Genomic DNA, 11000 nt, shown 5'->3' with positions numbered 1-11000 from the left:
CTTTAGAAATAAAATAAATATTTGAATAACATAATTTACACATGAGAAATTTTGACTCACTTCTCTTTCGAATGAGAATATTTGTGTATTTTTTTAGTCTCAAAAAATATTTTAATATAATAAACTTTAATTGTTAATTAATTATTTAGGTCCTAAAATTAATATTTTAGAAAATTTTTAAAATTTTAAACTTTTTTTATATATTCTTTAGATTTAAAAAAATTATAATTTTTTAAAAAAATGAATTTTAAAATTTTTATAAATATTTTAAATTTTTGTTGAGAGAGATCAATTTACTTATTTTTAAAATCGATAAAGACCAAAAAGATATTTACATTAATTTTTTATTCGAATTATTTAAATTATTAAAATTGTAAAACTCAATTTGATCTGCATATTTAAATTGACTCAAAAAAATAGAATAATTTAATTTAATTAACTTAAAATTTTAATTTTCTTTTTCAATATTTTAGAATTAAAATATGTTGCAAGCAAAACACCATGTCGAAAATCCCAAACTTTCTCACCATGGTGGTGTAACCGAATGACTTATGAGAACCAACGATCTAACTTCCCTCGTAATTGCGTATGATGACACGTGCACCCGCCAAGACCCGAATTTCCAACAGACGAACCACTATTCGCTTTATAATCAATCTTAATTTATCAAATCTTCATCTATTCTTTTAATACGACGACGTATTGTTTGGACTAAGGAGAAAATGCGAGAGGTGTTCAAATTTTCACCATAATCTCAAATACACGCGTCGCCACTTCATTCGATCTCTCTCTATCTGCTTTTTGTTAATCTCTCTGCCTGGAACTGCAACCAAAAACTGTCCATTGACACTGTTCTCCTTTTTTTCTCTATTTGAACAAGCATGGGTATTTTTTTCTTAATCCTTTTTTTTTCCTTTTAATTTTCTCTGCTATGAATACATTTAGTTCTGCTTCTTTCTGAATTCTTGTCTTCTTTCACGTTTTCTTTTTTTACAGGTTTAGGCCATAAAATCAGGACCGGTATCAATGCTTAACTCATTCATCTTTGTTTCTTTATTTAAATATGAATTCATCTCTTTTTTTTTTGTTTAAAATTTTGAATTTTTTTGAATTTCGAATCAGGATATGCGAAGCTCAGCTTTCTTTCGAGACTGGCTCGTCAGTCTCATGATGCTAAGGTACGATTCCCTTCATCATCATCTTTTTACCTAAACAAAAGTTGAAGCTTAATTTCTTAAGTTTAATGATCCATGCATCAGTGTTTTGTCATGTTTATCATCAATGTCTGTAATTTATGAAACATTTCGGGTAATAGAAGGGAGAGTATAGCAGGATTGCTTCAAAACTAAAAAGATTTAGCTAGCTTGACAAAACAAAATGTGCTGTATAAAAATTTGGAGATAAACACTAGAAGCGCGTTGATTATGAAGACTAAGTATATGGCTATATTCGATTAAGATGTAATTATATTCGATGGTTAAGTAATGCCAATAACAGGGGCTTCATGTACCAGAGGGATAATTATGAAAGACAAGGAGACTGATGAAGTTGTTAAGCATAGATCACGGTTGAGTGGCTAGAGTGGAGAAATGCAACAAGAGTTTTGTCTGATTACAATATATCTTTGAGTTAGAGGGTGAAGTGCTATAGTACAACTACTAGACTGCTTGCTATATGATACACAAATGTTGGTCTAACAAGAATCCGACATATACAAAAGATGCGATGTTAAGATATATATGCAGTAAATACTAGGAATGACAAAGAAATAAGGATATTCGTCTATGAATTAGGATAGCTCCTATAGAGGATAAGTTGAGAGAAAATTGTTTATAATGGTTTGGCTACATATGATATAGATTAAACTTTAAAGGGTGTACTTATTAGAAGGATCGAGCAAATTGACGTTGCATAGGGTAAAATGTTGAAGGAGTAATCAAAAGGACATGGTTGGAGGTGATAATTAATGATATGACGCTATAAGAACTTGAAGAGAGGATTGTGGTGAATAAGAATAATTGGAGGAAGATGATTTGTATGTCCTGCATAAATGATTCATGTCTTGGTTTTTGTAGCCAGCCTGAAATAGTGCAGTTGTTTTGTCAAGACTGTTATTTTTTACTTGGTTATGCCTTGTTAAGTTTTAGAATATCCATAGTCATCATGAGGCTTTCATTAACCAAGTCACCGCCATCTGTTTAGCGCTTTTGGTGTTGCAGACTCAAATATGTTTGAACGGACAAAATGTTTTTGGAATTGGTTTTAACACTTGGTATAGTTCATGTGGCAAATTTTCTGAAGAAGTTTGGAAAGAGAGGATAGGACTAGCACTTTGTGCTAAACGCAAAAAATATATTATAAAACATGGAATACGAAATTAGTTTATGCCAATATGAAATTTTATAATTTTTTTCTTACTTTGGGATGAAAGCTTTTTATTCCCTTACATGGTTGTAAAACACTTTTTGCAGACTCTTCCAGCATTGCCCTGCCAAATCATGAAGCAAGATGGAGATAGACTACGATCCCTTGCACTCTTTGGGGCAGGGGTCTCAGGGCTTTTGGGTTGTGCTACCATAGCTTATTCTGATGAGGCTGAGCATGGTTTGGCGGTTCCTAACTATCCTTGGCCTCATCAAGGCATACTAAGCTCATATGACCATGCTTCGTAAGTTTTTTTTTTTCATTTCTTTACACCATCTCTTTGCAGCAAAAATTGAATGTTCTTGTAAGAGAATTTTCCACTGCTTTGGTTTTCCTAATTTTCTGCCATGTTTTAGTGCCTTTGTATAATGTCAAACATATACCTATAATTGATGGATGCTGTCTATTATTTTTGTATGTTTGATTAATATGGATCAATTGTACATGAGCAGTATCCGTAGGGGTCACCAGGTCTACCAACAAGTCTGTGCTTCTTGTCATTCAATGTCTCTAATCTCATTTCGAGATCTCGTTGGTGTGGCGTACACCGAAGAAGAAACAAAGGCTATGGCAGCTGAGATTGAAGTGGTTGATGGCCCTAATGATGAGGGTGAGATGTTCACCCGACCTGGTAAGCTTAGTGATCGTTTCCCACAGCCATATGCAAATGAACAAGCAGCTAGGTTTGCCAATGGAGGTGCATATCCCCCAGACTTAAGCCTTATCACCAAGGTGTCTCTAGCATCTTGATTTCATGAAAATAAGCATCAAATCGAGTTCCTTGTAATTTCAATGTCTAACTCTTTGTCCTTTCAGGCTCGTCATTATGGCCAGAACTATGTGTTTGGTCTTCTAACCGGTTATCGTGATCCTCCTGCTGGTATCTCGGTAATTTCTTCTTCCACTTTCATATAAAATTTTAATGAATATGGAAATCTATGATCTGTCTCATGGCAAGTGCACAATCGTCTCATCATGTTCAACTTCAAAGATACAGCTCAGGTTTTAAACCTTGTACTTTCATTAGTGCGGTTTCTTTCATCATGGCTAGCCCTTCTGGTGTGTGTGTGTTGTAATTTGATGGTGGTTAGGGATGTAGATTTATGACAATATGTGTTACTAAGATAGTACATATAAAGCAAATTTATGTAAAATATGGCTCTCTTACTCTGATGACGAGAAACATTATAAAATAACATTTTCTTGTCTTTCATTTTTCAATGATTTCATAACATCTGTTTTATGATACTCCTCTATCCTAGATTCGAGAAGGTCTGCATTATAACCCTTACTTTCCTGGCGGTGCAATAGCTATGCCGAAAATGCTTAACGATGGTGCTATTGAATATGAAGATGGTACTCCAGCTACAGAGGCCCAAGTAATCTTCTTAACCATCCAGTTCTAGATCATTGTGCAAGCTTCATTGGCTCAAGAAAATGTCTCATCTCATGTTCTTTTGGCAATCTTGGTGCAGATGGGGAAAGATGTGGTGACATTTTTATCATGGGCAGCTGAACCGGAAATGGAAGAGAGAAAACTGGTTAGTATTTTTCCCCCTGCATAGAGCTTTATGTTCCATAGGAAATAAGCTGGTACAGTTAAACTAGGTCCTTGACTGTTGACTTTTGATCCTCTTGCATAGATATATCTACTTGAAAAGTGAAAATCATCCATCTCATGGCTAAAAATCATGTGAAATGGATCAATAATGATTGATTTTTGGCATAATTAATCACTTTTATGGTTCTTGCAATAGGAAATCTGTATGCTTGAGCATGCTCATAGAACCAACCAACTTTTTAGTGTTTTCAGCTGCAATACTAGTAAAAGAAGTTAGTGGTTATATTACTCAGATTTAGGGGTGAGTGCTAGATAAGTAGATGTGTCTCAATGACTTCTAATGTCATTTTATATATTTAAACAGTCCCATCCTTTTACGGCTATATCCTTGTTTGGATATGTCAGACATGAGTACTTAAAGAAAATTAAAAAGTCAAGAGTAACATAGCTTAGAATATCTCAACTTGAAGTATGTGAGACTTCCCTATTGTTTTGTTTTATTTTCCATTTCTGCACAGTTTGAGATGGGAGCTGAGGTAGCTCTACTTAAGACATTGAATTTGGTGTGAAATTTTGATACAGATGGGGTTTAAGTGGATATTTGTGCTATCACTTGCACTTCTCCAAGCAGCTTATTACCGGCGTTTGAAATGGTCAGTTTTGAAATCCCGAAAACTGGTGCTTGATGTTGTCAATTGATTCCCTTCTGTTTATTTGAGAAAAGATAGATTGGTAATAATTAATTCATTAAACTGCTAATACAGTTGGAGAGATTGATCTCCTTTTCCCTGTACTATTTCTTTACTTAGCTAAAGAATAAGCTGCATTGAATTGTATTAGGATCAGAAACCTAAGTTACTCGGATTTGGGTGTGAATATTGGATTTGAGTATGTATTTGACGTATGTATGTTTAATTTATATAAAATACGTTAATGTATTTAGAGGGTTCTTAGGAGATTATTTCCCAATACCGACGTCTGAAATGTGTTGGACAAGAACATTGTTATATCTACACCTCGTGAGCTCACCTCGTGCGCAACCGATCTTGTAAACCAACACCTTGTGCTAAAGGCCACCGTGAACCCATAATGTGGGCTCCCTCATTCTTGACATGGATAGAACACTTGCCATCCGAACATCACATTGATCCGTTGTGCTGACTTGACAACTCATACCTACGAGGGAAAATAGTCAGTAGATCAACTACAAAGCCTGCACAAGAGTGACACTTGGCACCTCAATAAGGACTGGCAGTGCCCCTCTTTAAGGCGTTCAAGGAACGGGATCTTCTCTCTCACACGCACACCTGCAAAAACTTTTCCTTCTCCCTTTTAACTCTTATTACTAACAATCACTTACAGCTCTTCGCCCTCCAAAACAGCTGTTAGACAGCTACAATCCCAATTTTATATCAATAAGCATCAAGTACAAATATCTTGAGCAAAATAAAAAGTCGAAGCAACGTAAAGAAATGATGATCTTATTCATTTGTGAATGATGGAGAAATGTATTATTCAGTTATGGAAGTATGCAGTTGAGAAGACATAGATCGGTAATATTCAATTCATTAGACCATCTAGGTTATTGTTTCTTTCCTATATCAAATATAAACTTGAGTTTCTCATATTTGAATATGAGTGCTGGATTTAAAAATATATATATATAGTATGTATATGTTTAAAATTTATTTTATTTTCTGAAATTTTCTTTCTTGATATCGGGAAAAGAAAAAGGAAAGATTGAATATAATGATTTCTTACAACTATAAGATGTTTGGTTTTTATTTTTATTTAAAAAAAAGTAATTATCAATTTTGTCTCATTTTACTTAAAAAAAATATTACATTCAGTAAAAACGTGTCATGAATCATGTTTTTATTGATTGATAATTATTTTTATAATAAATTGAGACGAAATAATATATAGACTACTTTTAATCAAATAAAAATTTAAAAATCAAAGGTCTATTTAACAATAAAGCCAAAAAAATTTAAAAATATATAATCATTTCTCAATTAAATAATAACTCAATTACATCCAATATCACTGAATTATAGTAAATTTATATTTTTACTATTTAACTTCAAAAAGTTACAGAATTATAATTAAACTATTCGAAGGTTTACATTTAAATTATTGAACTATTCAAAAGTTTTTATTAAAGTATTGAGCTATTAAATTTTTTTCAAAAAAAAGTTCGACTAGCGAGCTTCAAACAACAATTCGACGATCAGTACAGTGGATAAATACCCATCGATAAGTAGAACAACATAATCCAAATTGATTTGACATTTAGTATCGGAGATTAAAGAAGAAAATTATTTAAATTTCAGTTTACACATTCGTGACATTTAAAGTTGTTTTAAAAAAAACATAAACAGTAAAAGAAAATGAAAAGTGAGTTTTCGATTGGCAAAGAAAAAAAATATGAATAAAGAAGATAAAAAACAATAATTTTAACAAGTTAATAACTTAAATAAAATTTTTTAAATAATTTAATGAGGATTTTATAAACTTTTAAAGTTAAATAATTAAAATTTTGTAAGCTCAGTGTTTATCCAAATAGCAAACAAAAGTACTGGAATTCCCACGTTTTAATTTTCACATAGAATCCAAAACAGTAATTTGGGAAGATATTGGAGGGTAATATCGTCAAATAAAGAAAGAAGCCACGTACTAGAAGGTCCAAAAAAGTAAAAACCGTTCGTTTCATTTTCCTTCGTAAGGGCTCTTCTATTTTACTTCTCAAAAGGTTATCCATATCTAGATTTCCCTCCCAAGCAATCCATCGAAATTTTTTTTCCGGCGGGAAAACCCTAAGTAATTTAGCGGGAAAATGTCGGGAAAAGGTGCGAAAGGGTTGACAACAGCTGGCAAATCCACAAAGGACAAGGACAAGGACAAGAAAAAACCCGTCTCTCGCTCTTCTCGCGCTGGTCTCCAGGTCCTTTCTCGTTTCTCTTTCGTTTTTTTCCCGCCGCTAATTTTCTGCTTCAATTAACTCATATTCTGATGATTTGCGTGGTTTAGTATTTTGTTTTAATCTTAATTTATGAAGCATTCTTTAATTCTGGGCAAAAGTGCAGTTTCGGATCAAAGAAAATGGTGTTTTAGTTAATTTGTTTTTAGATTAAAGTGCTTCCGAAATTGCAGTGGAATTATTTAAGTAGGAATTTGCATTAGTATTTAGCTATTTCTTTTGCTTCAAATCGAAGTAAACAAAAATTGCTATGTTAAAGTGTTATCTGTAGATAAGCTGGTTATTGGCTTCTTATGCATGTCCAATCATTTTAGCTTGTGTGTGTTCTATTTGACTTGTGTTTGTGAACATTTTTGCACTGTATGTGCTTATTGTTTTCTCCAACGGTAATATGGTCCTTATAAATGAACCTTGTAGCTTTGTCGTGAAAGATTTTACCAACGGTAGTACTTTGGTTCCCTTGATAGTTGATTTGTTATTATGAAAAATTCACTGTTGTCAAGGCGTGCGCCTAGGCACTCCTTGCATTATTCAACAAAAACGCCTCAAACCCTTCCAAGTGAGGCCCATTTGATCAGGCGCAAGCCTTTACTAGTAAGCAAAAGATAATATCAAACTCTATACTTCTCAACATTTGAGCATTCAACAACAAACATTGAGCATAAGGGAATCATGCATATTAACCAATAAAAATATTGCATGTTCTGTAGGATAAACTAGATCACACTTTGGAGTTTACTATATATCTTAAGCTTTATATATTATATATACACAGAGACTTGCAAAAACTCACACATATGCATATTGCTCTTTACTTCACTTGGGCTAGCGCTTTTTTTGTTCCTTGCACCTGAAGTAATTTAAGGGTTCCAGTGCCCAGAGTGCACCTTTGCACTCTTGACAACACTGGAACAATTATGCTTTACGCTCTTTGTTGGTTACCTTTCATTTCTCAGAAGCTTTTGTTTTTGGAATTGGTGGTTGCTAAGGGAACACTTATATATTCTATGAACAATTATGGTCTAGAGTTCTGCCTTATTAATTACTATTTCTGTGAGTTGGGCAAAGAAAGGGGGAATGATGGGGTGTAGGGTTCTATGTTTCTTGAACTTGACATAAGTGTTGGATGCAGGAATTTGTGCATCACAGCAATTGTTTTAAGCTTTCCTTGTATTTGGAGGATCATACCCCTATATCGATGTCTGATATGGATGTTGACATAGGTACTTTGAAAAAAATGAAGAGCCAGAGGAACACAATTAGAGTTTTGACAATATGCTCCTGTTGATTACGCTGGTTTAGGCTTTTACATCTAGTGGATTACTTTTATAGCATCTTAGATTTGAATGTAATTTCCTTATGCCAAGGAGCTGTTGAAATTTAAAGTGGAGGATGATCTGGTCTGTGAGAAATGATCAGATAGTAACCTTGCTCCCTGTCAAATGCCAACATTTCAGGATATGCTCATTTGATAAAGCATTGACACTTAAGCAGTATTTGTCTCTTACAATTGTTTTGATTATTAAATATCGGTTCAATTTCTCTTTTTTGGTAGATCTAATTGAATTGAAATTTATCTGCATATGAGTTGCTTGCAATTTTCCTGCTACAGCTACTTGCCATGTCATTAGTAGACATTGACATTTTGTTATCTGAAGTTTTTGCCAATTTGGAAGATAACTGAGTTGTTGAATAAAGTGATGTGGATGTGTATTAAGGTCTTGTTGATTGTGATAAATGCTATGCGTGTTACTTTTATATACAAAGCAGGTCTTTTAGTTTCATCTAAAAAGATGGCTTATAGTATTGTCAATTGTAAACCAATTTTTTTCTGGTCCGGTAAAGTCTACACACAAGAACATTTGCCATCATGTGTTAGAGATAGTGAGAAGGGAAAAAGGGAGGGGGGCAAGCTTCACTAACTTATGAATCAAGAGGTACGTATGAGTTGGTCTATTCCTACATGCTGTCAACATACTGCACCTCCTCAATCTTGGTTCTGCATCTTCTTAGGCTCGTTATCGCCACCATAGGAATAGCCTACTACCCTGAACTTTTGCCATTTGGTAGGTTTCGGTGGATATGATGGTTGAATTGGTTATATTGTTCAGCCAGTTGGGATAGGTTTCCTCAGTTACAAGCTTATCAATGTTTCTTGTGGTATCTGGAACTTGACTTGGTTATTGTCAATAGGTTTCTGGAATCTTGAAACCAGCTTCCTTTTCCGTGTTTGAATTAAGAGTGTATTCACTGCATCCTAAATTGTTTTGCAGTTTGCATGCTATCATGGCATATTAGCATCATCTTCTGTAGGATATATAATAGACTGAACATTTTATTATACAAGCAGAACGCCAGTTAGTTCTTCTAAATCATAATCAGTTACTTTTCTTATTTTTGTATGTTCTCCTATAGTTCCCGGTGGGTCGTGTCCATCGACTGCTGAAAACAAGGGTTAGTGCAAACGGAAGGGTCGGAGCAACAGCTGCTGTATACACAGCTGCAATTCTCGAGTACTTGACTGCAGAAGTGCTGGAACTGGCGGGTAACGCAAGCAAGGATCTGAAGGTTAAGCGAATCACACCAAGACATTTGCAACTAGCTATCCGGGGTGACGAAGAACTTGACACCTTGATTAAAGGAACTATAGCAGGCGGCGGTGTTATCCCGCACATTCACAAATCACTTATCAACAAATCTTCGAAGGAGTAGTTCATGTAAGTTATCTGTTTGTTTTAATCTGTACCCGTAAACGTCAGTAAAATGTTTCAAGTCTTTGCTTGTTTCAGTAGATAATCATGGAGATTCAGGATTTAAATTATAAAGATGGATTCAAACAGCTGATATTTTGAATTGCAAACTGCTCCCTGATATGCTTTTTCTTCTAATACCCTGTGTTAATAATATATTTTAATATCTAATAGTAAGTTTTATTTGCATGAACTTAAATTATATTGTAATTTGCTTGTATATTCACTTACAGCAAATTACAAATTAAATATCCAAGAGAAAATAACAAAGATATTTATAATATTAAAGAATTTATACTCCTCCAATGGGAAAGTGGCATATCTATACTAACTACATAAAAGTAATGTCCATTCTATTCCTTATCTTGACACCTATCAACAGTTTTTTCTATATATCAGTGATGAATTTTCACTTTTGGTATATTTAAGATATAACTTGGTATCTCAATTTTGATAATATCATTAGTTAGTTTAAATATTTTATTTTGAATAAAATAATAACATGATTTTTTTTAAATTATTAATGCTATTAAAATTTTTTGTTAAATTTAAGTCTATTGCAATGTCATTTTTTATTACATAATTATCAAAATATCACACTAGCAAATTTAAAAGAAGAATTTTAATAGTTTTAACAACTAATCTTGAATTTTATGATCTAGAAAGTACAATAATTGAATTCTTGAATTAGATACATCTAGCCTTTTGCCTTTTGCCTTCCTTTTAAACTATATAACAATAGTTAAATTTTAGTTAGTCTTTATATTACGTCCAAATTTAATATTTAATCTATATACTTCAATTTTGGCATAATTTTGTACATAAATGTCATTATTTAGTCTAAATATTTTATAAAATATTGACATAATTTTTTAAAATTGTTAACATTGTTAAAATTATCTGTTACTACTGAATGGTTTTTCTTTCCTTACATTTTAAAATTTCACACCAATTAATTTAATAGAATAATTTTAATCAAGTTAACAATTACACTTTTAAATTTTTAAATTTGAAAATTAGAGATATTAATTCTTAAAAATAAAAGTATGGGAACTCAAATTCAAATGTGCGAAGAGCACATAGATTTGAAGCATATTTTAACTTCTAAATATATCTTGTTAACCAATAAGGTGAACAAGGGAACCAGATTGTGATAGAATGGAGGAGAGGAAGATGAAGGTTAGAGAGTGATTTCAAATTTTGCGAGAGATTTTTAAGATTAAGGAGAAGGGATGTCAACGTGAATCTCTGTGTGAGTTGTTTGCATGGCTCTTTTATAGTGGTG

General features: G+C 32.9%; 2 protein-coding genes across 3 annotated transcripts; both read left to right on the top strand.

Moving 5' to 3' along the window:
• Nucleotides 1-676: 676 nt before the first annotated feature.
• LOC121206105 (cytochrome c1-2, heme protein, mitochondrial) lies at nt 677-4923 on the top strand. Of its 2 annotated transcripts, none has more exons than XM_041076386.1 (9): nt 677-885; nt 997-1020; nt 1123-1178; nt 2472-2668; nt 2877-3156; nt 3241-3312; nt 3687-3803; nt 3900-3965; nt 4568-4923. In XM_041076386.1, the coding sequence occupies exons 1-9, from the start codon at nt 882-884 to the stop codon at nt 4682-4684; spliced, it is 933 nt and encodes a 310-aa protein (XP_040932320.1). In that variant the 5' UTR covers nt 677-881; the 3' UTR covers nt 4685-4923. The 2 variants fall into 2 exon arrangements, with proteins under 2 accessions (XP_040932320.1, XP_040932321.1); XM_041076387.1 differs by lacking the exon at nt 4568-4923 and adding an exon at nt 4499-4540 and having other exon boundaries at nt 750-885.
• Nucleotides 4924-6647: 1724 nt separating this feature from the next.
• LOC121206104 (probable histone H2A variant 3) lies at nt 6648-9853 on the top strand. Its single transcript, XM_041076385.1, has 2 exons — nt 6648-6929; nt 9381-9853. The coding sequence occupies exons 1-2, from the start codon at nt 6822-6824 to the stop codon at nt 9675-9677; spliced, it is 405 nt and encodes a 134-aa protein (XP_040932319.1). The 5' UTR covers nt 6648-6821; the 3' UTR covers nt 9678-9853.
• Nucleotides 9854-11000: the final 1147 nt, after the last annotated feature.

The sequence above is a fragment of the Gossypium hirsutum genome, chromosome A09 (genome assembly GCF_007990345.1).
Source record: "Gossypium hirsutum isolate 1008001.06 chromosome A09, Gossypium_hirsutum_v2.1, whole genome shotgun sequence".
Taxonomy (NCBI): domain Eukaryota; kingdom Viridiplantae; phylum Streptophyta; class Magnoliopsida; order Malvales; family Malvaceae; genus Gossypium; species Gossypium hirsutum.
The sequence above is the reverse complement of the archived record's forward strand: the minus strand, read 5'-3'. Positions and strand labels throughout refer to the sequence as shown.

Excerpts from the sequence above, each read along its gene's own strand:
- LOC121206104 (XM_041076385.1), top strand. The coding sequence starts at position 6,822 with ATGTCGGGAAAAGGTGCGAAAGGGTTGACAACAGCTGGCAAATCCACA. Across the intron at positions 6,930-9,380 it reads CTTCTCGCGCTGGTCTCCAG|TTCCCGGTGGGTCGTGTCCA; the intron begins GTCCTTTCTCGT and ends GTTCTCCTATAG.
- LOC121206105 (XM_041076386.1), top strand. Across the intron at positions 2,669-2,876 it reads AGCTCATATGACCATGCTTC|TATCCGTAGGGGTCACCAGG; the intron begins GTAAGTTTTTTT and ends GTACATGAGCAG. Across the intron at positions 3,313-3,686 it reads ATCCTCCTGCTGGTATCTCG|ATTCGAGAAGGTCTGCATTA; the intron begins GTAATTTCTTCT and ends CCTCTATCCTAG.